The sequence below is a fragment of the Rhipicephalus sanguineus genome, chromosome 2 (genome assembly GCF_013339695.2).
Source record: "Rhipicephalus sanguineus isolate Rsan-2018 chromosome 2, BIME_Rsan_1.4, whole genome shotgun sequence".
In the NCBI taxonomy this organism is placed as follows: domain Eukaryota; kingdom Metazoa; phylum Arthropoda; class Arachnida; order Ixodida; family Ixodidae; genus Rhipicephalus; species Rhipicephalus sanguineus.
Genome location: NC_051177.1, coordinates 233719149 through 233745568, shown reverse-complemented (window position 1 = coordinate 233745568; position 26420 = coordinate 233719149). Strand labels below are relative to the sequence as shown.

At 47.1% G+C, this 26420-nt stretch overlaps 1 protein-coding gene across 1 annotated transcript in view; it reads right to left on the bottom strand.

Annotated features, from left to right (window-relative positions):
* LOC119382298 (protein O-mannosyl-transferase Tmtc3) overlaps positions 1 to 26420 on the bottom strand; it is a 473291-nt gene that overhangs the window by 108840 nt on the left and 338031 nt on the right. Inside the window, exon 13 of the mRNA XM_049413068.1 lies at positions 12890 to 13010. Coding sequence (XP_049269025.1) covers positions 12890 to 13010 — 121 coding nt within the window. The remainder of the gene's footprint in view (positions 1 to 12889; positions 13011 to 26420) is intronic.

Sequence of the window (26420 nt, the reverse complement as noted above, 5' to 3'; positions counted from 1 at the left end):
TTATTTCTGCACAAAGCGATACATTCCTCGCCAGTAATATTGCTGACGCAGCCTTTCGCAGGTTTTTTAAGACGCCGGTGTGAGCACTCTGGCGATCTGCATGGAAATTTGCGCATATGTCAGACCGCACATGACTAGGGACAGCAAAGAGCCACTTCCGACCACCTGGCATGTAGCTGCGGCGGTACAGAATGTTGTCTCGCACGGAAAAGTGGACTGCTTGACGGCGTAGCGCTCTCGTCGAAGGGACACAGACGGATCGGTAAGGTAGTCAAGCAACAAAGCAAGGTACGGGTCTTTACGCTGCTCCAAAGGCATGTCAGTGGTGTCGAGTGGTGACAAGGTGTTAAAGAGGGGTGACAGAGAAGCCACATCTGGTGTTATTGGCGAGCGGGAGAGTGCATCAGCATCCGAATGCTTGCGACTGGAACGATAGACGACACGAATACGTATTCCTGCAATCGCACTGGCCAACGGCCCAGACGTCCCGACGGGTCGTTCAAGGTGGAAAGGCAACATAGAGCGTGGTGGTCTGTAAGCACGTCGAAAGGACGGCCGTAAAGGTACGGGCAAAACTTCGTCAATGCCCAGATTATCGCCAAGCACTGCTTCTCTGTCGCGGAGTAGTTTAATTCAGCCTTCTTGAGAGCACAACTTGCATAAGCGACAACGTATTGACCCTTGGTGCCTTTCCGTTGTGCCAAAACTGCACCAAGACCGATGCCACTTGCATCGGTGTAAATTTCTGTGGGAGCAGTGTGGTCGTAGTGATGAAGGATAGGTGGTGAGGTGAACAGGCGGCGCAACTGGCGAAATGCGTCATCACATGCAGGTGACCATGGAGATATACCTTTGCTGGTAAGCAGAGTCAACAAAGGTGCGATGATGGGCGCGAAGTTGCGCACGAAGCGGCGAAAATAGGAGCAGAGGCCGACAGAACTTCTGAGGGCTTTCATCGATGTGACCTTTGGGAATTCGACGACCACTCGAAGCTTATCGGGATCCGGAAGAACGCCGTCTTTTGAGATGACATGTCCCAAGATGGTTAGCTTCCGTGCTGCGAAGTGACACTTCTTGGAGTTAAGTTGTAGGCCCGCAGAAGTTAGGCACGTGAGAATTTCATGCAGACGAGCAAGGTGTGTCGGGAAATCTGCTGAAAAGACTACCATGTCGTCCAGGAAACACAAGCAAGTCTTCCACTTGTGGCCTCGAAGGATGGTATCAATCATGCGCTCAAATGTTGCAGGCGCGTTGCAGAGCCCAAATGGAATGACGTTGAGCTCATATAGGCCATCGGGCGTTACAAAGGCTGTTTTAGGGCGATCACACTCCGCCATTTACACCTGCCAATACCCGGAACGCAGATCCAAGGATGTAAAGTACTCGGCGCCTTGTAAACAGTCAAGAGCATCGTCCATTCGCGGTAGCGGGTAGATGTCTTTTTTCGTAATCTTGTTTAAGCGGCGACAGTCAACGCAAAATAAATCGAATGGTGCCATCTTTTTTCTTGACCAATGCCACAGGTGATGACCAAGGATTTTGAGAAGGCTGTATGACTCCACGTTGAAGCATGTCATCCACTTGCTCCGTAATGACGCGGCGCTCTTCGGCAGAAACGCGGTAAGGCTGCTGTCGCAGGGGTGAGTGGGAGCCGGTGTCGATAGTATGACTGATAGTCGTGGGTGCGGCCTAACGAAGGTTGTTGAAAGTCGAAAGAACAGATAAACTTGTCAAGGAGAGCAACAAGTTGGCGGCGATGAGAGGGGGAGAGGTTTGCGTCAATGGCGTTGTCGAACGCTGACGAACTTGATGGCTGAAATGCAGGAGTGATTGTGGCAATGTGACAACATGTGGTGTCATAGGGAAGATGAAGATCATCGATGTGGTCGACAGGTCGTACAGATTCTAAACTTTCACCACGGAGTAAAGCAATGGGGTACTTGCAGTGGTTTGTAATCAGCATTATGGTTGACCCAGACGCAATTGTGAGAACGGCAAATGGGAGAACGATGCCCTTGCGTTCAGTAAACAATGGAGATGGCGTAAACACTACCGTGGCGTCAGGTTGAGCAGTACACGAAAGGGTAATAGGGGCTTCTGGAAGCAAGGTGGTGTCGGTATCAACGATGAGTTTGCAGGGAAGGAGAGAACGGTCGGGGAGATGAAAATTCACATGTTGGAACAAGGGACACTTCGACACGTGAACAATCGCTGATAGCTTCATGACGTGAAAGGAAATCCCAACCCAGAATGAGGTCATGAGAGCAAGATGGCAGGACAAAAATTCGACGATGTGCATAATGTCTTCGATGACGACGCGCGCCGTACACACAGCTGAGGGATGAATGCATTGCGCGCTAGCCTTGGACAGCACGATGCCAGAGAGAGATGTTGTCCCTTTCTTGAGTCTCCGACAAAAGTTCGCGTTCATCACAGAAACGGCGGCCCCGGTATCTACAAGCGCTAGTGCGGTGGCTCCCTCAACTTCGACATCAATAACGTTTTGCGGCGAAAATGGAGCCCTTGAGAATTGCGCACAGGTTGCAGTTCTTGCCTCCGGAACTGCACTGATAAGTTTCCCTCACCATAAGGTGGTCGACGACGCAAAGGTGATGGCGACCGGCGACGGGGAGAAGGGAAGCGAGCACTTTCTGAGCGACGATCCGAGTCGGAGTGCCTCTGTTCAGATGCAGATGTGGTGGCATGTTGCGGCGCGTAGGTAGGAGTTCCGAAGGAATCGTACGCAGGTGTGGGACGGCGGCGGCAGACGCGTGCAATATGGCCAGCGATACCACACGCGAAGCAGATAGGGCGGTTGTTATGAGTGCACCACGCATCTGATGGACGGAAGTGTGGTGAGGACCTGTAAACTGGAAGCGAGGCGGGATGGGGTGGTGCCGAAAAGGAGCTTAGATGCGGTGGGGGCCACGCGACCACAGGTGCGTAGCTAAGAGGTGGAGATGGAGCAGGCGGTGCGTAGCCGGCACTTGAGAAATGGGACTGCATGGGAGGGCGCCACAAATTGCGGTGCGTAGGCCTGCTGCAGTGTCGGAGGCAGGCTGGCGGTGGGCGCGTCGCAATGAGGCAGTATGGAGAGTTGTCGGCCCACTTCCTCTCTGATAAAGTCCTTGATCAGGTTGTTAAGTGTTCCCTGGCAACCGTTCCCGTTTGCGACTGCGACGGCCGGGATCGAATCTGGTGGTGAGAGACTCTGCAGGGCGATGGAACGCCGACGGAGCAATTCGTGAAAGCGCAGGCACGGGCTTACGAGCACTGCCACAGTGGTCGGGCTTTTCGCCAGCAACATCTGGATGCGCCATCTTCGATACCCTTGAGGATGTGTCTGATCTTCTCGTCTTCCGGCATAGATCGCCTGCATAGGTCTAGCACATCCTCAATGTAACTGGGAAATGTCTCGCCAGGCTGCTGTGCTCGGTGGCGCAGACGCTGGTCAGCGCGGAGCTTGCTGTCCCCTAGTCCGTCCCCTAGCCCACGTACCATGGCAAGCACATGCCAGTCTTGTGGTGAGCCCCTCCCCTGTGATGGACGCGTCCTGAAGTGCAACGAATGTGAGTGCTCTTACCATGTTGGCAGTTGTTCTGGCTGGTCGGAGTCGACACTTAAGACTAAAGGCGAAAGCGGTCGCAAGGCATGGCGATGTACTGCCTGCCGTTCTTCGAAAGCGAAAAATGGGAAAAAACTAGCATGGACTCTGATTTAGCCGTTTGTTTGGCAGATATAACTAGGAGGCTTGATGCGTTGGCAGGGCTGCCGGCTCAGGTTGGAGAGATCAAGGACTCAATCCAGCTATTGTCACAGAAGTACGATGACATCCTGAGCCGTCAAGTTAAGCAGGAAACTGTCATTAGTAGTTTAAACAAACGCGTTGGGAAATTGGAGGCGGACTGCACCTCAGGTGACATTCAACAGCTGAAAGCTACTGTGAATGATCTCGAGTTTCGTAGTCGGAGACTAAACATAGAAGTTCACGGCATCCCAGCCACGCCAAACGAGGATTTGCTACGTAGGTTGAACGATGTGGCCAAGATAGCTAACCTGCCAGACCTGACGGTGAATGACATTGGCGCTATCCACAGACTTCCGTCGAAGCCAAACAGAATACCAGGAATCATAGTTCGATTTGCCCAACAATCAACTCGTGATAAGTGGCTGGGAAAGCGCAAAGTCCTAAGGCATGCCTCATCGGGCGCTTCTATCACTGAGAACATGACCCAGCAAAACAGAGAGCTGCTGCGCTGCGCAAAAGACTGGGCACAGAACAATGGCTATCGTTTTTCATGGCATTGCAACGGCAAAATTCTCGTTAGGAAAAGAGAAGGTGATAACACGGTTGTCATTCGTTGTTTGGCCGACCTTGATAAGCTGTGATACTGTTAACCGCATTGCACTGTTAGCCTCCTGATATTCTTTTGATATTTTTTTATCATGCTTCCTTCAACCGCACCTACAGACCTTATTAATCTTAAAAACTTGTATGATACGTGTTGTGAAAATAGCCTCAGTTGCATACATTTTAACCTTAGATCTGGTAGAAACAAGAGAGATGAACTTGACTGCTTTTTTGGCGAAACAGACTGTCGATTTGGTGTTGTGATGTTTTCGGAAACATGGTTTGCTTCAGAAGATGATGTGTATAGTTTCCCCGGTTACAAATCCTTTTACATGAACCGCCGTGATAGACGTGGGGGAGGTGTTTCAATGCTGGTTTCAAATTCATTTACCTCTGAGCTTCTTTCTGAATTCTGTTGTACTAATCAGCACTATGACGTTGTCGTAGTTAAATGTAGCAATACAATTTTTTGTGTTTGCTACAGGCCTCCATCGGGAAATTATTTGCTGTTTTTATCGTATTTAGATTCTCTGTTAGAATTTGTTAACAATAATAATTACCAAATAGTTCTTGGAGGTGACCTAAACATAAATATGATTACCCAGAATAAGATGAAATTAGAGTTAGAATCTCTCCTAAATATTCATCTCTGTCAAAATGTTATAACATCGCCTACGCGAGTTACGCCCACATGTGAAACTGCATTAGACTTGTTCTTGACTAACTTTGATGTGTCTTCTGTAAAACCTGGTGTTTTAATACACGCAATTAGTGACCACTTACCTGTGTTTATATTCATTGTTACCGCAGTTGAAAAACAAAAACAAGTACATCAAGCGTTCTCTTATCGGCTCGTAAATACTAACACCTTGAATGCATTCCGAGAACGTCTTGCAAGTGCCACATGGGATGATGTGTATAGAGAAAAAAATGCAGATGCGGCTTATGATAAGTTTATGCAATTATTTACGGAAATATACTACGCATGTCTCCCGGTAAAAACTTTAAAGCAGACAAAGAAATGTCGCAAACCGTGGATAGATAAGCACCTGCTTAAGCTTGTAAATAAGAGAGACAGGTTGTACGGCTCATTTATAGAAACTAAATCACCGGAAGCATTAAAATCATTTAAAGAATATAGGAACTACGTCACAAAACAATTAAGGGTTGCTAAGAAGCACTATTACTTTAATATCTTCAACTCACCTGCAGGACGCCCTGATAAAATTTGGAGGACACTTGCTTCAATAACTGGGACTGCGCTTGAAAAAACTACCACAGTCATAAAAGACGGCAATGAACTAAAAGGGGTTGATCTTGCTAATGCTTTTAACGATTTTTTTTTGTCCCTCGGTCAGGCATGTGATAGTATCGACCTTTCGTACATGTATACACCTAATAAGCAGTCATTATTCCTAAGGGGTGTTACAACGCAAGAAGTTATTTCTTCATTCTTGTCACTACGTAACAGCAGAGCCACTGATGCATTTGGTATTCAAACAGCGCCGGTAAAATTCGCCATAGACATAATTGCATCATGCCTAGAGTACATTTTTAATCTGTGTTTGTCAACAGGCGTTTTTTCTCGTAGCATGCAGACGGCAAAGGTGACAGTAATATTTAAAAAAGGCGACAAGAATAATCTTTCAAATTACCGCCCTGTATCAGTGTTGCCTGTTTTTTCGAAAGGTTTAGAGAAGGTGATTTTAGCGCGGTTTCGTTCGTTTACTGACCACTTTGGTATCATAAGTCCTGCACAGTTCGGTTTTCGTAAGAACAGGTCAACTGAATTAGCCCTAATGACCCAAAAGGAGTTTATATTGCAAAAATTTGAGGAAAAGAAAATGGTGCTTGGAATTTTTCTCGACTTTTCTGAGGCCTTTGACCTTATCATTCATGATGTTTTGCTTAAAAAACTTGATGGCTACGGTATTCGCGGCGTAGCTCATTCTCTTATTACGTCCTACCTTCAGCACAGATCACAGTTCGTAGCTATAGCCGGGGACCAATCTGAGTTGAAATCTGTAAGAACAGGCGTCCCACAGGGGAGCATAGTGGGTCCGTATCTCTTCATATTGTACATCAATGACATAGTCAATGTTGATCCATCTGCTAAGTGCGTTAATTTACGCAGACGATACAAGTCTGTTTTTTGATGGTGACTCAGGTTCTGAAATGTCAAATCGAGCCAATAAGACGCTTGCAAGTATACAAAAGTGGGCGACAAGTAATTGTCTTAAGATTAATGTAGAAAAAAACAAAGGCGGTGATGTTTCATCCACGTAACAAACAATTTCAACTAACCCCCATTAAATTAAATAATACTGAAATAGAAATACTATCGTCTTTCAAATCGCTTGGCGTATATTTCTCTGAAACTATGTCGTGGGATTGCCAAGTGAATCACTTAGTTAGTAAATTATCTAGAGCAATAGGTACTATGCGTCGCCATTGTAACTATCTTCCTACATCCATTAATATGATGTTATATAATTCAATGTTTCTTTCCCTAGTTCAATACGGAATTCTAGTCTGGGGGACGACTTCAGCTGAGAACATTCACAAGCTGACGGTATTACAATAAAGAGCAATACGCCTTGTCTCCAGGGTGCCATATCTTTGGCATACTGCTCCTTTGTTTACAAAGCTTAGAACTATAAAAATTGAATCTTTGTACACATATAGGCTTTGCCGCATGTATAGAATGGAAAAAAGTAAGAATGACAACGCTTTAACAAAATTGGCATCCTTACAGCAACATAATTCTTTTTATAAATTTCGTTATTTAGAACCTTGGATTGTTAACAAAAACAGAACTAAATACGGTGACCAAATGCTACAGTTTTGTTTACCTACTGCTCTAAATCAATTATACAAAGAGAATGGTCTCAGTGTATCAACTTTGTCGTTAAAAAGGCTACGCGATGTATTTATGTGATTGCTTGTGCTGCCATGGGTCCATTTGTTTGTCTTTTTATATGCCTTTAACACTTCGCCTAATTTCTTTCCCTTGTTTTCTCATGTTTCCACAATACCTTGTTTATTTATTTCCGACTGTGGATGTTTATTGTTTTTCTGTTTTAGTTAGCCCATTGATTATGTATATCGTGTGTTTGACCGCTGTGAAGCCGCCCAGTGTATGAGGTGGCCAGGTTCCCCTCAAGCTGCTCAATGCAGCTTTTTTGCCTGGTCATCCTCGCAACCTTGTTGTGAATAAACACACACAATTAAAAATGCTTCGGTTACGAGGATCTTGAAGGCTGACCATTTGGCGATGGCGCATTCGGGGTTGGTAAACCAAAGTTTAGCGACGTCAGCCAAGTAAAAGATAACGTAGCCGAGCTTAGAGTCTTCGTCCCACTCGTTGCTGGCGCTTACGCGTTCGTAGAAGGAGAGCCACTCTTCGACGTCGTGCTCACCACTTCCGCTGAAGATGGGCGGGTCACGTTGATGGGTAGCGCCGGGGCAGGGGGACGGGACAGCAGGTGGTGCTGGCTGGGAAATGACTGCGTCAGTCATGTTGTCTGGTGGTCTCTCGGCCAACTTGCGAGAGCGGAGCTCCAGGTCTGTTTGGGGATCTCAGCAACCTCCACCAAATGTGATGATGTTTATTGGTGTAATGAAGTCGCAACGAAAAAGGACCGTACGGTAACGCAGTGCAAGGCTGGCAGAGGCGGTACAGGCTCTCGCCAATCTGAACGCGGGTCGTTTTTCGTCCTCTTTCACAGGCGCATATTCGTTCGGGCATCTGCTCCACTACATCCGGAACATACAGTGCCTTAAAATTTTCCTAATGGAAGAGCATCAGCTTAAATCGCTGGCGCTTTATCGGGGGTGGCACACATCCAGTTCCATGTCGCCAAGAAGAGTTGTCAGCGGTTGATGGTCTGTTTTGACGACGAATTGGAGGCCACAAACGAGTTCGTCGAACCGCTGCACGGCCCACGTGACGGCTAAGGCCTCTTTTTCTATTTGGCAGTACCTACACTCAGTCTTCACAAGCAAGCGTGAATCAAAAGCTACAGCCCGTCTTTCGCCATCTGGCTGGTCTTGCATCCAGGGAGACCACTGTTGGAGACCACTGAGATGGGCGATAGCAGGCCATGCAAGTTTCCGAAGAAAGTATCACCTTTACTCTTGCGAAAGCAGCTTGCTGGGGTGGCCGCTACACCCAGGTCTTCTGCTTGCACAGAAGTTGTCCAATCGAAGCTAGTGTATCTGGAAGATGTGACAGAAATCTGGTGACATGATTCATCATCCCCAAGAGCCTTCGGACTCCTCCAACGTCCACGGACGGTTCCATCTTCCGAACGGCTTCAACCTTAACTGGGTCTGGCGAGATACTATCTGAAACAACCACGACAGCCAGGAACATGACACTTAACACACCAAAATTCCACTTTTTCTTATTTAGAGTCAGCCCTGCCCGCCGTAACCGGTCCAACACCTTGGAAAGCCTTTTGTCGCACTCCTCTCGATTGCGCCCGAACACCAGGACGTCATGGTCTTGTTGATCACCCCTCCAGTATACGAGACACCCGGCGCTGAGAATACTGTGGTGCAGACGTAGTGCTAAAGGTGGGCAGCAAGAACATTTTAGGTTCCTGGCAGTCCTCTGCCAGCTTGACCTAGTGAAAACTAGACATCGTGCTGAACTTGGAAAGGACTTTCGTCACTCCGAGAAGTCCCAGTTCTATAGTCGGTAAGACATGTCGCTTCAGGAAGACGTACTTATTCAGTTTCGTCAAGTCCACGCGCAAGCGGTAGCTGCCAGAGTTATTTTGCACCACCACAGACTGGCACACCATGACGTCGACTTTGTGATGCGACTAATTATGCCCTGCGCTTCCATCTTGCCAAGCTTACATTTTTTGACAGGACACAACGGGATGAGTATCCTCCTCGTTGTGCTTAAAAGGCCAGTAAACAACCACGAGGTCCAAAAATCGTAATGAAGAGAAATATGTGTACTTATGCTATGCGAACATGCTGCCGCAAGAAGTTTGCGAGTATAAGCTATAATAAAGAAGTTACAGGGGTTAGAACATCCATTTCAGCTGGTTTAAAATTTTCGCGCGGCCACGCCACCCTTCTCCGCCATAGGGAAGGGAAGGCGGCGTAGCCCGTCGTCGTGACTCCGCCCTCTTCGGCAACGTGACAGGACATCAGCAACTGACATCATCGGCGAGCTTCACTTCCGCTTGCTGGGGCTCCTGGTTGTTTATTGTTTACATTGTCGCACGTGCTCCGTAACTTGACGGGCAGTTTTCGGCTCTTCAGTATTTTTAAAACTCTGTGACAGTTCACAATGCAGCAGGAATGCGAGACGACAAAGGGGCGCGAGAGAAAAGCGTGGAGAACCCCGCTTGCCGCGCGTGCAATGGGAAAACCAAGCAATCGTGACCCTTCCGAGGTACCGGAGATTCCCCCTCTCTCCGCTCGATTTGCAGCCGACAACTGAACCCACGTGCTACATCCATGTGTTGCGCATGTCGAAGGCAAAGTGTGTGCAGGTGCTATGCAATATACGCGTGACAACCCAACTGCGTGGCCGAAACCGCATCACCGCAGGGCAAAGAAACAAGGCGGTTTCGTAGCGGTGGGCGGGAACAGGAACTGATGTTAACTTATTGAGACCTGCTTTAAACCCATCGACGAGCTCAGTGGTATGTGAAGTTGCCCATGGTGCGTCACTGCGCGTACAAGGGGGATCGGTAAGTCGAAGGAAAGAGGCGCGAGGATTGTTTTTCGAAATCGAACGTCTGCACGGCGCTCAGCGCTGTAATATTCGAAAAATGTGATCGCCGCGGTCTACCGTACGAATTGGCGAGGTTATTTGGGAGGTGTAAAAAACAAGTCGGAGCCTGTTTACTGGCCCTTTAAAGAAAATGGGACGGCACCTGGTTGGATACCGATCTTGCACGGTTTGTCCAGCACGCCGAGTCCTTTGAGCCGGTCTGAAGCGATGCCTTCAGTCTTGGACGACTCACCCCTAGTGATACCGTCTACAAATTTGACCACTTGCAGCACTTGAATGGCTGGAAAGCCTACCAGAGGCACTGTTTGCAAATGCACCACATACACTTTCTGCTGATTACCTCTCCTCATCAAGAAGCTTCGCAGCGAACACCACCTTGAGCCTTCCAACATAGCTCCAGAAGATATGTCAACCACATCAACGTTACCGCTCCTCACGACCCTGGTGTTTTCTCTGGCACCAATGGGCCAGAGGCTGACAAGTGGCTCAGCCTTTACGAGTGCGTCAGCACAGGTAACCAATGGGACCCCACTCCCATGCTTGCAAATGTGCTATTTTACCTCGACCGCACACCTCGTGTCTGGTATGAGACACATGATAGTGAGCTGACCAGTTGGGACACATTTAAAGAGCAGATTCGAGAGTTGTTCGGAAACCCTGACGGTAACCAGCTCACTGCGAAAAAGGCGTTATTAAGTCGTGCGCTGACGTCAACAGAGCCTTACGTGATGTACATTCAAGACGTCTTGGCTCTCTGCTATGCAGCTGACTCACACATGACGGAAAAGGATAAGGTTGCTTACACCCTGAAGGGTATCGCTGATGATGCCTTGAACCAGCTCGCTTTCAATAACGTATCCGCTATTGAATCAGTCATCAAGGAATGCCGGCCCCTGGAACTCACTAAAAGCAAACGTATCACTCAACAGTTTGCTCGCTTGTCTAACACCGCACCGATGTCATCTTGTCCTGACCTTCCCCGTTCCACAAGCAATGACATCAACGTTACCCAAATTGTACGGCGAGAAATTGAAGCCGCTTATCTGGCTACCTGCGAGCCCAGCACCTGCTCTCCACCTGCAGTCCTGGTTTCGACCATTCAGGCAGTTGTCCACGAGGAGATCGCCCACATGGGATTGCACTCTGTCCGCTCGATGAATCATGTGGACTCTCGGCCGTATTCTCCGATTGCGCCCCTCTCATCGCCGCAGCTGAAACCATGTTTCCGCAACTCTCAATGGCACACTACTGACAACAGGCCCATTGTTTCATTTGCCACTGGATTGGACACACATCTCGGCATTGTCGCAATCGCTGGAACTCTCCTGCACAGGACATGTACATTGGCTAACACCGCGCCATGGCTCTTACCGTCCCTCTATAGCACGTACAGATCACGCTGCCACTGAAGCTCTTGCTTCTAGCCACCCGTGCTCACGCTCACCTTCGCCCCTACACAGGCACTCTCGCTCACCTAGCCCCATTGCTCCAATTCACCAAGCTTCAACGCACGCTCCCAACTGGAAAACTAGATGGTGCAGTGGCCGGAGTTGCCACTGCATTGCTCCCTACGTTCCCAAATCGTCTTCCGAACCTTCTGACCAATATGAACCTCATTGAAGGACACATCGACGACGTTCTTGTTCGTGCTCTCATCTACATGGGGGCCCATTTATCTGTGATGGGCGCTGGTCTTCGAAAACGACTGAAAAAAGTATCAAGGCTGAAAAAATATCTGTGGTGTTCAAAAAGACCACTATAGATATATAGTAACATAGATAAGTTGTTGGTGATACGTATTAGTGTGGCTAGAAACGCCCCCCTACATAAACGCCCTTTACACCACAGCGGGCACCTCGCTTCTCTGCAGAACGATGAATAATGGCATAGTGGGTACTTCCTACTTCGCAAAATTATGATTTATGGGTACCTTGCAACTGTACTTGTAGTAGTTGCCTCGAGGGACGTTACAACGGGCTCAAGAAAGGCCACTCCTCCATCCTTCGGTGTACTTTGCTGCGTACTCCGCGCAGGCCTGGTGTTTCTTTTATGCTCAGCCACACACGCGCTGCTCAGTGCGATGTTGGCGCATGATAAGACAGCTAAAGGGCAGCGTGAAAATTGTGAAAGCCGACCAGTACAAGAAATCTGTTTCCTGATTTTGATGTGGTGGCCGCAACAATTTGTCGGATTGTTGTAATTGATTACTTCACCTTCTTCATAGTATTTTTTGCCATTGTTTCCTTGGGTTTTACATCCTAAACTCTTTTTTATGTGCAGAAGTAAAGATTCCTACCAGTGAGTCCTGATCCCACTAATATAAGGCTCTCATGTTTCTACTTGGTGATCGAGTTCACAGTGTGGTTTTCTGTTCTGCTGAGTATGGCTGGCTAGAATTAATAGAGTGCAACAGGGCCCAAATCATGTAATTAAGAAAACTGGTGGTACTGTCTGCCCTGACAGTTCGGCTATTAATACGAGAAGACTCCAGTGCCTCCCCCAGATAAAATAGGGGTGTTTTACTGACATGAGCCAATGGGAATGGGCAGCACAGAAGAAGGGCTATCTGCAAGTGAGCGAGCAAGCACGCCCCATTGCCTTCTCTCTTTGTGTGCCCTGTGCCTAAAGTACAGCATAAACAACAAAAATAATAAATGAGACAGGAAAGAAGGAGCGACATGTCACTAAGGTAATGAGAATACATAGAAGGAGAAAACACACTCTCGTTACAGAAATGCAATTGCTTTGCCCCTCATGGCTGAAAGAAGCAGGCCACCTACTTGTATGGCCAAGTGAAACCATTGCTCGGCTTCTTCCACCTTTTTGTCGTCCATGGAGAGCATGCCCAAGTTGAAGTAGACACGCTCATTGGCCCTGCCTTTGTTAAGCAGCAACTCCAACCTGTGACACAAAAGACCAGCTCACTTAGTGCCAGTGCTGAAGAGACTTCATGGAGGGAACGCTCATTATAATTTACTCTATGTTGATATCATAATCTACCTTGAATAATAAGCAACACTATGTGTTTTCTAGTCTAATTTCAATAAGTGTTGCTTGTTCATTATTTCCACAGTGCGAGATACCCACATGTGAATGTTAAAATATATTGAACTGAATAGCGTCCTACAGGATTTCATCACTTCACTGCACTTTATTACATTAGGGGCCCCATGATTGAATATAAGGGGTGGGAATACATGACTACATATGAGAATGCGTTTATTTGACAATACATGATTGCATCATGCCTGTACGTGCCACACAAATCTGAAAAGGAAGAAGACTCCACCTAGGTGCCCGCAAGGCCCAGCAAGTTTGGTCTTATCGCTAGCGGTCCCAAGAGCTGGATTTCCTCGGCTATCGTGTCAACGCAAATGGCATTCACCCACTTTCAACACGTGTCACAGCCGTCCGCGAGTTTCATCATCCATGCAAGACCAGACAACTGCGTGAATGTCTTGGCCACGCCACCGCTTCATTCCTCACTGCACTAATATAATGCAGCATCTTCACAACCCTCTTTGGGCCTCAAAACACTGCGTCCTCCCGTGCCCTAGAATGACATCGCTGGCCACACATTTGGAAGCATTAACCTTTTGCGGTCCGTTGTCGGGCCCCTCCCGAAAATGCAACGTGGCCACAACAGTCCACTGTCGGGCACCACACGCTGCTCAAATATCACCGAAAGACTCACGCACAATATCCACTGGAAAAAGAAATATCTGATGAGTTTTTCTTGCACAGCTGTTGTTCTTCTTTCATGGTGGTCCAAGCTGGTGAAGTATCTTCGAACCAGAATAAAGTTGGTGAACGTTTAGGACCCCAAAGGGTTGAAGAAGCCATTGACAGCGTGGCGCTCCTCAACATCCCTCATGGCTGCATATCTGACACAGCTGTGGGCACATTCTCGCAGCGGTTCGTTGCTGGTGCTTCACAGCTAATTGACTTCTTTTCTAAAAAGCTTGCGTCCCACCAAGCGCAGCACCTTCGGCCAGACAGCTGCTCACCATCTATTCGGCTGTGAAGCACTTTTGACATTGCGTCAAGGGACACTAGTTTCACGTCCTCACTGACCAGAAATCCTTGATGTCCACCCTAGCTTCCTCCAGCAACTTCTACCCTCCCCGCGAAATTATACAGCTCACCTACATCTCTGAATACACCAGCGACATTCACCACGTCTGCGTAAAATCCAACACTGTCGCAGACGCACTTTTCTGCGCTGCTATTCATTCAATGGACAACGGCCGTCTAATCATCAGCTTCATGGCCATGGCTGCTGCCCAGAGTAATGATGAAGAGCTCGAGCTGCTTCGCTAGCATGGCGCATCTCTCGTGTTTGCAGATGTTTTGCTTCTCAAATGCGACCCGCCCCTCGTTTGTGATACGTTGACACGACGTCCTCGTCCCTACGTGGCTTGCCCATTCCATTGCACCGCCTTTTACGCGCTCCATTCTTTGGCTGTCGACCGCGTCAGAGGCCTGTCACTACCAATGAGATGATAGAGAAAGGCACGGAGTATGACCAGCCCCTATGTATAGCTGTCATAGATTACGAGAAAGTATTTATTTAGGTCAAAATCTCAGCAGTCACGCAGGCAGCACAAAATCGTGGCATCGATGAACCATCTATAAAAATACTGGAAAAACCTACAGCGGCTCCACAGCCACCATAGCCCTCCATAAAGAAAGCAACGAAATTGTACTAAAGAAGGGTGTAAGGAAGGAAGACACAATCTCCCCAATGCCGTTCACCACGGGCTTACAGGAGGTCTTCAGGGCTCTAGATTGGGAACAGTTAGGGATACGAGGTAATGGAGAATATTTTAGTAACCTCCGATTTGCTGATGACATCGCATTGATGAGTAACTCAGGGGATGAATTGCAAGTCATGATTAGTGAACTGGGCAAGGAAAGCAGAACAGTATGTCTAAAAATTAATATGCAGAAAAGTAAAGTAATGTTCAACAGTCACGGAAAAAAAAGCAGCGCTTTGCAGCAGGTAGCGAGGTTCAGAAGTGTTGTTGTTCGGGTGAGTTGTTCATCCGTGGACTTAGCTTGTATTAGCGCGGAGCATACGAGAAGTACACACACGACACACAAAAAAGAGACAGCTAGACGACAGTTGGAAGTTTAGCGCCTACCTGTCTCTTTTTCGTGTGTAGTGTCTACTTCTCGTATGTTCCGCGCTAATACAAGCTAAGTTCGAGGTAGCGACGCACTGGAAGTGATAAAGGAATACGTCTATTTAGGACAGGTAGTGATCGCGGAGCTGAACCATGAGACTGGAGTAACTAGATGAATAAGAATGGGGTGGAGAGCATTTGGCGGGCGTTCTAAAATCAGGAATGGTTGTTTACCACAATCCCTCAAGAGAAAAGTATATAAGAGCTGCATCTTGCCGGTACTTGCCCGCGGAGCAGAAACCTGAAGGCTTACGAAGAGGGTTCAGCTCAAATTGAGTATGATGCAGTGAGCAATGGAAAGGAAAATGATAGGTGTAACCTAAGGGGACAAGAGAGAAGAGTGGGTCAGGGAACAAACTAGTGTTAAGGACATCACAGCCCAAATCACGAGGAAATGGGCATGGGCAGGGCATGCAGCACGTAGGCAACATAATCGCTGGTCATATCTTTGCAGTGAGTCATTCATCAGCATTGCTGAGCTGATGCGTTTGGCAACACTCTTCGTGCTCCTGGTGAATTCTTCGACGACTCGCCGACCATAACAATGAAGTTTCGCTATGCAGCACTATGTGTACTGTCATTCCTCCCAACAATGACAGACGTCCAGTTGCGTATACGTCAACCCTGACCTACAGAACTGGATGCCCGTTTCTGTGTGCCCTGATGCTGTGTGTCCTCCCTTACAGCCCCCACATAATGGTCTGTTCAAGATACGCAAGCGTGCACTCTCATCGACGGACAGGAAGACACGGTCTGTGTCAACAGTCTGAAGCTGGTCTCTGATGCTGTAACCATTTCTGCTGTCACAATCCGTTCCGACAAGTAGCAGTCGTACTTGACGCATCCGCTTCGCACCATCCGCTCTTGTCCATTCATCCCACTCTGATGGCTTCCGCATTAGAAGGGGGGCCCTGTAGCGTGCTCCTATGCGCCACAGAGATCCCACAAGAAGGAAGATGACAATACACTTAAAGCAAGATGGTTGACTGACCGCCTGAATGAGCCTTCTCTGAAAAATACAATTTGTCGACTCCAGGCACCAATTTCTGTCTGTTTCCACTTTATGCCAAGGCAATGAAATGAGGCAGCTGACAGAAACTTCTGCAGCAACAGCATTACTATATAGGACAACTTAGAGCATGCCACATAATGTAATTTATGCGTTTTAAAGGGACACTGAAACAGTTCCAACGATTGTGCACAAACGCATTTGTAAAGCAAGTGAGTAGAGCGTGTCGTGTTTACATGATGTAATTACGCAAACGCACGTAAGCACAAAAATGAACACAGAGATACCATACGAAATCGTATTAAGGCGAAAGCTTTCAATGCCTCATCAAATGCGAAAATTGACCAGCGTGTTCCCGTTGGCAGCGTCAACAGGAGTGACGCAAAAAACCGTTATCACGTGATGACGTCACTATATGACGTCATTTAATGTCACAGACCACCAAAACTTCTGATGTCATCATAACGTCACATAATGTGACGTCACATGACATTGTTGCTTGCTCGAAGGTGGGCCGATCCTGGAGGCATTGCAAAACCACGTTAGTTGCAGAAAACTTTCGGAAGGGGGTACGGGAGGTTCAATACATCGAATTAGAAGAAAAAGAAGATGGCTTTAGCCTTTGAGTCGACTGAGGCGGATGCATATGGGACCCTGTGAGTTTTTTTTATCAGAAACATTCCGAGGCACATAGGGAAGCAGAATGATTTTACTAGGAACATGGCTGCTGGGATGCCAATGCACGTGATAGCTGAGCAAATTGAACCGATCAGCCAAGACCACTGCTTCACCAAGCCATACAAGTGTCAGATGCGCTGGCTGCAGTCAAGTTCACTGACGACATTAGGCACCGTTGCAGGAAGCACTAGACAACATCGACACAATTTTTCTAGGCTTGTGCGAATATTTGAGTACTTCGAATATTCGAACGAATATTACAGTATTCGAATTCGCTTCGACAGGAATTTAGGTCCTAGGAAATTTCGAAGTATACGAAATGAACGAATAGACATGTATAAACCGCCTGAAACCCCTGTAAAGGTGGTTTCACTGCAGTGGAGAGTTGCTATACCGTGAATACACCTATCCAGTGGAAAACCGCACTACCGCAAAGCCACACTTCAGGGTTAAATGAACATACAGTAAAACCTCGTTAATTCAGTCACTAGGGCGGTGAAAATTCTTCTAATTGAGCTGGTTTTCGAATCAACCAAACACACAAAAAGCGGGATGCAAGAACTTTGAATTACTAAAGTGGTTGCTGACTGGCATGAGTGGCATTTCTGTGGATGGCTTTATGAAACTGCTTGGTTTCTACCTTAGGTCGACTTTTGCAACTTGGGACAATCACGTTTATCTGCAACGAACGGGAGTTTGTATTGGCTCTTGTTTGGCACCCATTTTGAGTGAATTATTTTTGGCCAGCCTTAACAGCACGGTCCAAGAACGCATAACAGAGTTAAAGGTTGGGGGCGTGGAACCGGCACGGCAGCGACGATGCCGCTCACGCTATTTCTGCTGTTCTTTCAGGCCGGCGGTTTTCTTCACCAGTGGTGTCCCCTTCACCGGTGTGAAGCCTTTGCCGATCATCGCTGGAACATTACTTGGTCTTCAGGAGCTGTTGGAACCGACGGGGCTTGGAACGAAACGGATCAAACCTCGGACACTGTGACTGTGTGCAGCTCCGATGAACTTGGTTGGTGCGCTGTGCCACCGGTCTACGAACATTGGAACTGCTGCGAGCTTATCGCTGAGCTATATAAGGAAGGCGCCTGCACTGCATCGTTGGGGCGTGGAACCGGCACGGCAGCGACGATGCCGCTCACGCTATTTCTGCTGTTCTTTCAGGCCGGCGGTTTTCTTCACCAGTGGTGTCCCCTTCACTGGTGTGAAGCCTTTGCCGATCATCGCTGGAACATTACTTGGTCTTCAGGAGCTGTTGGAACCGACGGGGCTTGGAACGAAACGGATCAAACCTCGGACACTGTGACTGTGTGCAGCTCCGATGAACTTGGTTGGTGCGCTGTGCCACCGGTCTACGAACATTGGAACTGCTGCGAGCTTATCGCTGAGCTCTATAAGGAAGGCGCCTGCACTGCATCGTTGGGGCGTGGAACCGGCACGGCAGCGACGATGCCGCTCACGCTATTTCTGCTGTTCTTTCAGGTTAGTGAACCAAAACCATTGCATTTAACAGTAGTCTGTGTTCTGCCGGTTCCACCCCACACGAATTTTTATGAGAAAAGGTATTGCAGACTCAGACGCCGGCCTAAATGTCGTTTCCGTCTTTTACGATGCTACGCTTTCTACTTTCTTTTGCTTTTCTTGTGCGGAGACGTAGAAATGAACCCGGGTCCCTCTGGCCAGGAAAAGTTGCAACTGCTTCTTGACGGACAAGCAGATATTAAGTTAAAGCTTGCAGCCATTGAGGAAACACAAACAGAAAATAAGAACGCCATAGATGACCTAGGTAGACGCATTACATCAATGGAAGCCATGTTATCTAACTTTGATCAGCTTTCTGCAACAGTGAAAGAGTGTAAAAATGCATGTGACGACCAGCGTAGCCTCATCACGTCATTGATGGCAAAAGTAGATGATCTTGAAAATCGAAGCCGTCGCAGCAATCTGGTGTTCTATGGCATCACAGAAACTGATATCGTTGAAAAGAGCGCAGACTCCGAGCGTAAAATACATGAACTATGTGATTCTATGTTGGGTCTACGCAACTTGTCAATTGAACGTGCGCATCGCCTTGGCAGGTTTCAACCTGGAAAAAATCGTCCCTTGATAGCGAGCTTTTCCTCGTACAAGGAAAAACAGTTGGTGTTAGCTAACGCTAAAAAGTTGAAGAACAGCCAGGTTGCAATATCTGAAGACTTTTCAGACGTTGTAAGTTCCAAAAGAAAGCAGCTGTGGGACTTTGCGAAATCTCACAGGAAGGATGGCGACAAAGTCAGCCTTCGCTATGACACTTTGCTGTTCAATGGCACAAAGTATGTTTATAATGAAGAGATAAAACAGATTGTTTCCCTGAAGTGACGTCATCAGTGTAACAATGGCAATGTTTCGTTTCTCGTGATAAACTGCCGAAGTATAAAGAAGAAAGCTGACGAATTTAGCGCACTTATTGACTTGATTAAGCCAACAGTAATATTAGGAACCGAATCATGGTTAAGTGATGATATAGCAGATAATGAGGTATTTCCAGGCGATTACACGTGTTACAGAAAAGATCGAAATTCTCGAGGTGGCGGAGTTTTCATACTAGTAGAAAAGAGCATCTCGTCTGTCCAGTTGTCTGTTCAAATCGGGGAATGCGAGGCTATCTTCTGTCAAATTACGCTTTCTAACAAATGTACTCTGACTGTATCTAGTTTTTATAGGCCACCTGATTCACCGGTTAATATATTACGTCAGTTCAGATCTGCAGTTGAAATGATAAAGCAGATAATCTGGTGATAGGCGGTGACTTTAACCTCCCAACTGCCGTATGGAATGATCAGGGTTCGCTAATTTCATATGACGGTCACTTGTGCCAGGAAATGAAGAATATGGTCAATTTATTTGCGTTGTCTCAAATGGTGTCTGAACCAACAAGAGGAGATCATGTACTAGATCTGCTGTTCACAAACCAACCTCATTTAGTGAGTTCCACCGTAGTGGCTCCTGGCATTAGTGACCACAGTGTTGTAATATCTGAAATGCAATTTAAGCATGTAAAATGTGCTAGTAGTGTGCCGAGACGTGTGTATGACTATTCGAAGGCTCAGTTAGATGGCCTAAATGAGGGCTTGAATAGGTATTATGACGTTTTTGCAACAGAAGCAGAGTATAAAAATACAAATGAATTATGGGATTGCTTGAAAAACAAACTGCTAGACTTACGTCAACGTTTTATACCATCAAGATTACCCAATGAAAGACAAAATAGAAGTAAGCCTTGGTTTTCGAAAGCATTGCGTAGGCTTACACAAAAAGGCAAAGACTTTACCACAACTTTCTTCGTGTTCCATCAAGTGATAATTCCAAAAAACTAAAAGAAGTTACGATTGAAATGAAAAAGGAAATTCGCGCAGCCAAGAATGCTTTTAGTGAATCTATACAGCTGAGAATTAAGGATGATCCCAAGCAATTCTGGAAACATGTGAAAAGAAATGGCAAAGAGATAACAGCCATTCCCTCAATCACAACGAAAGATAGTGTCGTTTCCGAAGACAAAGATAAGGCGGAATATTTTAATCAGTATTTTGCTTCTGTCTTTTCGACTGATATGCCAAATAGTGATTACGGCAGGACTACCCCGCGAGATCAGATAGCGACGATAGGTGACATGGATGACGTAGTTATCAGTACACGTGGCATAGAATTGTTGCTTCTGAAACTAAATGCTGGTAAAGGCGGAGGACCTGACGGCTTGTCAACTTACTTTTTTAAAATTTGCGCACGACCGTTAGCTCGTTTTTTAAAAATACTTTTTGAAAAATCTCTGGCGGAATCTTCCCTGCCCAGTGATTGGAAGATTGGTGCAGTTGTTCCCATTCATAAAGCTGGTCCGCGAAGTTACGTGGGTAACTACCGTCCAATTTCTTTAACGTGTGTAGCATGCAAAGTGTTAGAGCACATTTTATATTCAAGTATTGTAGCACATATGAATGAGCATTCCCTATTTAATCCAGGCCAACATGGTTTTAGAAAGAATTTTTCTTGTATAACACAGTTAATTGAATTCACACATGATATCAGCAGTACTCTTGACAAGCGACTATCTATAGACTGTATCTTTTTGGATTTTAGGAAGGCGTTCGACACTGTGTCTCATTCTGTGTTAATTGAAAAATTGCATACCTACAAAATCCATACGCAAGTTATCACCTGGATTGTCGAATACCTAAGAATGCGTAAACAATACGTAGTTGTTAACGGTTTTAAGTCGTCAAGAAGAGACGTCACTTCTGGTGTCCCTCAGGGCTCCGTTCTGGGTCCGCTTTTGTTTCTTTTATTTATAAATGACATTGGTGAAGGTGTTCTGTCACGTATGAGATTGTATGCTGATGACTGTGTGTTATATAGGCCTATTACTAGTGAAGATGACTGTCGTGCTTTGCAGTGTGATTTAAACCTTATTGGTCAGTGGTGTCGCAAGTGGAATATGACTTTAAATCTAGATAAGACTGTTCTCATGTCATTTACCAAGAAAAAGAATTCACCTTCATTTCAGTATACTTTAGATGATATTCCATTGTCACAAGTGCATGAATATAAATATCTTGGTGTTTACTTTACCCCTGACTTAAAATGGCATCGTCATGTTGATCATGTAGTTGCAAGTGCTGGCAAGTCATTAGGGTTTCTACGGCGTAATGCAAAATGTTTTAGTATGGCTACTAAAGAACTGCTTTTCAAGACGTTTGTCAGATCGATTTTAGAATATGCATGTGAGGTGTGGGACCCACCGATGGTAGGTGACAGGGAACGTATAGAAAAAGTGCAAAATTTAGCTGCATGGTTTGTGACTGGAAATTATACATTTACCTTTAGCGCTACCCAAGCGAAGGTGGGTCTTAAATGGGAGTTGCTAGAAAATCGCAGAAAAAAACTTCGTCTAAAGCTTTTTCAAAAGATTTTTCACTCAAAAATTGGCATTGATCGGCAACAATATATACTAGAACCTCATTATGTATCTACACGGAGCCATCATCCCCATAAAGTGCGTGAAATGTTTTGCCATACTGAATCCTTCAGAATGTCGTTTTTCCCAAAAACAATATGGGAGTGGAATAGATTACCTGCTGCTGTAGTTAATGAAATATCAAATGATACGTTTTGTTCATTGTTGACTTAGTGTTTTTATTAGTTCCCATTTCGCCTTTCTCTACATACTAGCTGTGTATGTAATTTATTTATTATTGTGGCTAGTGTTTGTTTTCTAGTGTTTACATGTGATGTTGTATGAAACCGCTTATAATGTGTGCACCCCCTCACTGTAATGCCTCTGATGGCGCTGTGAGTATTGCGTAAATAAATAAATAAAAAGTATTTCGTTACGTTAATGATTTTCTTGTTTTCTTTGAAGCTGGTAGCTCTGCCATGGGTACGTTAATGAATAATATTTTAGACGTTTTACGTGAGTGCATGTCTCCTCTTGTTTTAACCCATCAATTTTCCGATGGTGGAACGATCCGCTTCCTAGATTTGAGCATTACCATTGATTGTGACCATTTTTTTTTGGGCGTATGCTCCACGGGTTTACTAGTAAGCCTTTGCTGCCGTTTGCGTCGGCCCACTCTAAAGTTGTGAAAAGGGCAATAGTGAAGGCCTGCTTCGCGCACGCTTTGCGGCAGTGATGCTACCACAAGATCCAGGCCAGTTTTAATATGCAGGTTGAACGCCTCACCAATGCTGGATTCCCGTCTAACGTAATGACCGCGGTGGCTGAGTGTCTGCTCAAGGAACAAAAAATGAGCCCAGGGATGCTCGCTCAAACTCGTGAAAGTAAACCAGAAAAAAGGAAGTGGGTAGGCATTCCTTACATCCACGGCGTAGCCCAAAACCTGAAGAGGATAGCCGGCAGGTGTGAGGTTGATGTAGTTTTTTCTGCCCCAGAGAAGCTGGCTAGCTTGTGTAGGGCCGTCAACCCGGGAGCTAGAGAGACCCGCGCCTGCACGACTAAGCATCGGAACAAGTTTGTTCCATGAGTGCAAGGTATGCTGTATTCCCTACCACTGTCCTGTGGTAAACGATACATAGGCCAAACTGGCCGGTGTCTGAATGAGCGTCTCAAGGAACACGCTTACAGCGTTTCCTCGGCGGTGTCTGGCCACCTGGGCATTCATTGCCGAGATTGTGGCTGCGTTCCCGAGTTTCATCTATGTGCGGTTGTGAAGCGTCATCGGGACCAGCTTACACGTTAAATACTGGAGACCTTGGAAATAGTTAGGCTGGGTGACGCATGCGTGAGCAGACCTTCAGTTGCCTTGTCAGAAAAGGAGCTTGTTTTTCTATCAGAATGACTGCACGCGCAATGAGCTTGCTTTTTGGTGATGGTTCTCTTAGTTTTTATGTTCGACTTGTCATGTTTTGTTTCTTCTTTTCGTTTTCACCTGCACAGGTATATAATCCGTGGTTTGACGAATAAACGTTTGTTGTAAGTCAGCGCTGTTGTATCTGTCCTTCTCTACCTGGTGTTTCGTCTTTCGCGCTGTTTCCCTCCAATTTGAATTACTGAAAGTAATCAGAGGTGGTCGTTTGCTGTGCCTGCTAGTTTGCGGCCCCAAGGGTTAGGTTTTCCAGCAATACCCGGTCCCAATTTTGCCGCTAAATCGGGGAAACAGCGGGCCTCGCTGCTGCCAGCGCAAGAAAAGGGGAAAAATTGGCCGCGTATCTGCGTGCCTCGCTGCAAATGTCGTCTAAAGACGATTGAAGAGGCGCTGCGTGAGATATGGACACCATCTGGCAATACGTCGGGAAACATGAGTGTTGTGTTGCGGGCTGGTAGTCCCGGCGCAGTAGCAGGCGAAGACCGGCGGTGACCAACGCGACCGGCGGGGACGCCAGCCAGCCCGAACACGCGGTTTGGCGCGAAGCGCTGAAGCAGAAGAAACGTCCGCACTCAACGAGTACTCTCCACACCCTCTTTTATTTACACGTCGCCTGGGTAAAACAGGAATGCCAGAGCGGCGCCCCATGGCATTCGTACAGTGCAATACAGAAGCGAAACCGAAACACAACAATGAGCTCGTGCAGAGGGCACGGAGGAAGGCAAGTCTCAGCGCAGTCGCATTTTCAGCGCAGCTTAAGAAACTAGGGTCTTTAGAAATACGTATGTTTGCATTTTCTATTAAACGAACACATCACCTAATACTTACCTAGCGATGTTGCGCCTCAGATATTTGTAATGTTTGCTTTCTGATCGACAATGTCCACAAGTATGAATGAACCACTTGCCCAAGGGCCAGCCATCTTGAACAGCCGTTCAAGATGGCTGGCCCTTGGGCAAGTGGTTCAACTTTGGCCGAGTGGCTGAATCGAGTGACGTGCCGACAAACAGAAAGACAGACAGACAGAAAGACAGACCAAAATGTCTCTGTTTAAGTATGCCAAGAAAGACTATCGTCTTTCAAATCACACCATCTCCCGCTAAAGGGGACCATGAGGCGATGCGAAGCAGCGTTTCGCAGGGGAGTGTAGAGGGGAGGGGAGAGAGGCAAAAGGGAGAGGGGGAAGAGGAGAGTGGGAGGGGAGGTGTGTGGAGAGGGCTTGCGCTTGCGCAGTAAGGTTGGTCACGCCGCACACCACCACCACCGGATTGAACTTCCCTATAAGATGCTTCACATCTAATTACACCATTTCTCGCTAAAGGGGACCATGGGGCGATGCGAAGCCAGAGCACTTGCACGATCGCGTTCCGTTGGCGTTCGTTGGGCATGCTACCGACCTCGCGTCGTGGAACGAGAAGAGGAACGCTACGCGCGTCTTGTCTTCCCTCTAGTCTGGCTGTTAATTCTCACAGGGCGAGCGGGGAACGCTGTCGACAGGCGCGCGAGAGCGTGGCAGCGTAGCCTAGGAGAGGAGAGAGAGCGGGAGGGCACGCGCATGCGCTGGTGCTCATCGCAGCGTTGCGCAGGAGAGAATTTCGGCATGTCTAGCCCGCGTTTCAGAGGAAGAGTGGAGAGGAAGTAGAGAGGGGACACGGGAGAGGGTGAGTGGCGAGGGGGAAGATAGCTGGTAGCATTTCTCATCCGCACGCCAGTTTCTACAGCATACAGGCAAGCTCCAACATGACAACATGCCTCTCCAGCGCCTGCCATGCACGTGCAATGGGCTGAGAGCACAAGCCCATTCTTGCAGAGAATCCACACACGTAGAAGCTGGTCTCGCAACCTTTGTGAATGGTTCACCTGCAAAGGAATTGTTGCAAGGTACAAATTAACGTTGGGCACATCTCTGCACGTCACTGTCGAGTAACCATATTTGTAGCGCAAAAAAACCAGACGTAGACACAAGTGAGGAACACATACACAGGACGGGCGCTAGACATCAACTGATTTATTACTACGGACAACATAAAAGCCTAAAAACCGTCGGACATGAGCGCATGCGCACCATCACACTCCGAGGTGCTTCCTTATACCTGCGTCACCACGTTTTACCACCTTACATGCGCAAGATTTCCTTTCAGATATTCAAGCTCTTTACAAGACAAGGCTATCGACGCAACACTGACACATTTTCTTTCATTCTCACTTATAGCAAACGCTTCTATAATTTCTCGCGTTGCCTGGTCCTTGCCTTTCTTAAGCACACGTGTGGTGGTGAGTTCTGGAGCACAGCCACACCGGCGGCAATGGTCCGCCAAATGTCCCCCCGCTGCCTGCGCATCAACTGCCGCACGGTGCTCTCGCAATCTGTCATTAAGACAGCGCCCGGTTTGTCCTATGTAGCATCTGCCACAAGTAAGGGGTATCTTGTACATGACACCCGTCTCGCAAGGTACAAACGGTGTCGCGTGCTTTTTGGAGCACGCACTTTTTTCTTTTCGACCATTCACCACAGGGCACATACGGCCCAGCTTCTCTGGAGCAGAGAAAACCACCGACACACCGCATTTTGCTGCCACCTTCTTTAGCCGATGGGAGAAGCGGTGAATGTATGGCAAGGCTACAGGCCACGCACTTGGCTTGCCAGAGGGCCTGGATCGAGCCTGCCCTTCAGTCTTCGCCTCATTTAGGAGGACTTCTGCCACAGAACTGATGATTTTTTTGGAAAAACCCGCCCTCTCGAGGCGTTCTACTTGGCGCTGCAAACTTTGACCAACAAGGTGGTCACATGACTTTGCGAGGGCCGCCCTAAGGCAGCTGACAGCAATTCCCCTTTTTATTAGTTTCGAATGTGCCGAATCATACCTGAGCATTTCCTTTTTTGAACGTGGTTTGTAGCTCCAGCACACGTGCTTCTCAAGCATCTCAAAACACACATCGAGGAATTGTATACTCCCCCCTTCCGGCATTTCATGCGTAAACTTGAGGCCTTTTGCACATGCACTAAACACTTTTAGAATACTTTGGACACATTTTTTTCGTGCAACAGGTTCTACCCCCCTTATCACCACCAGGT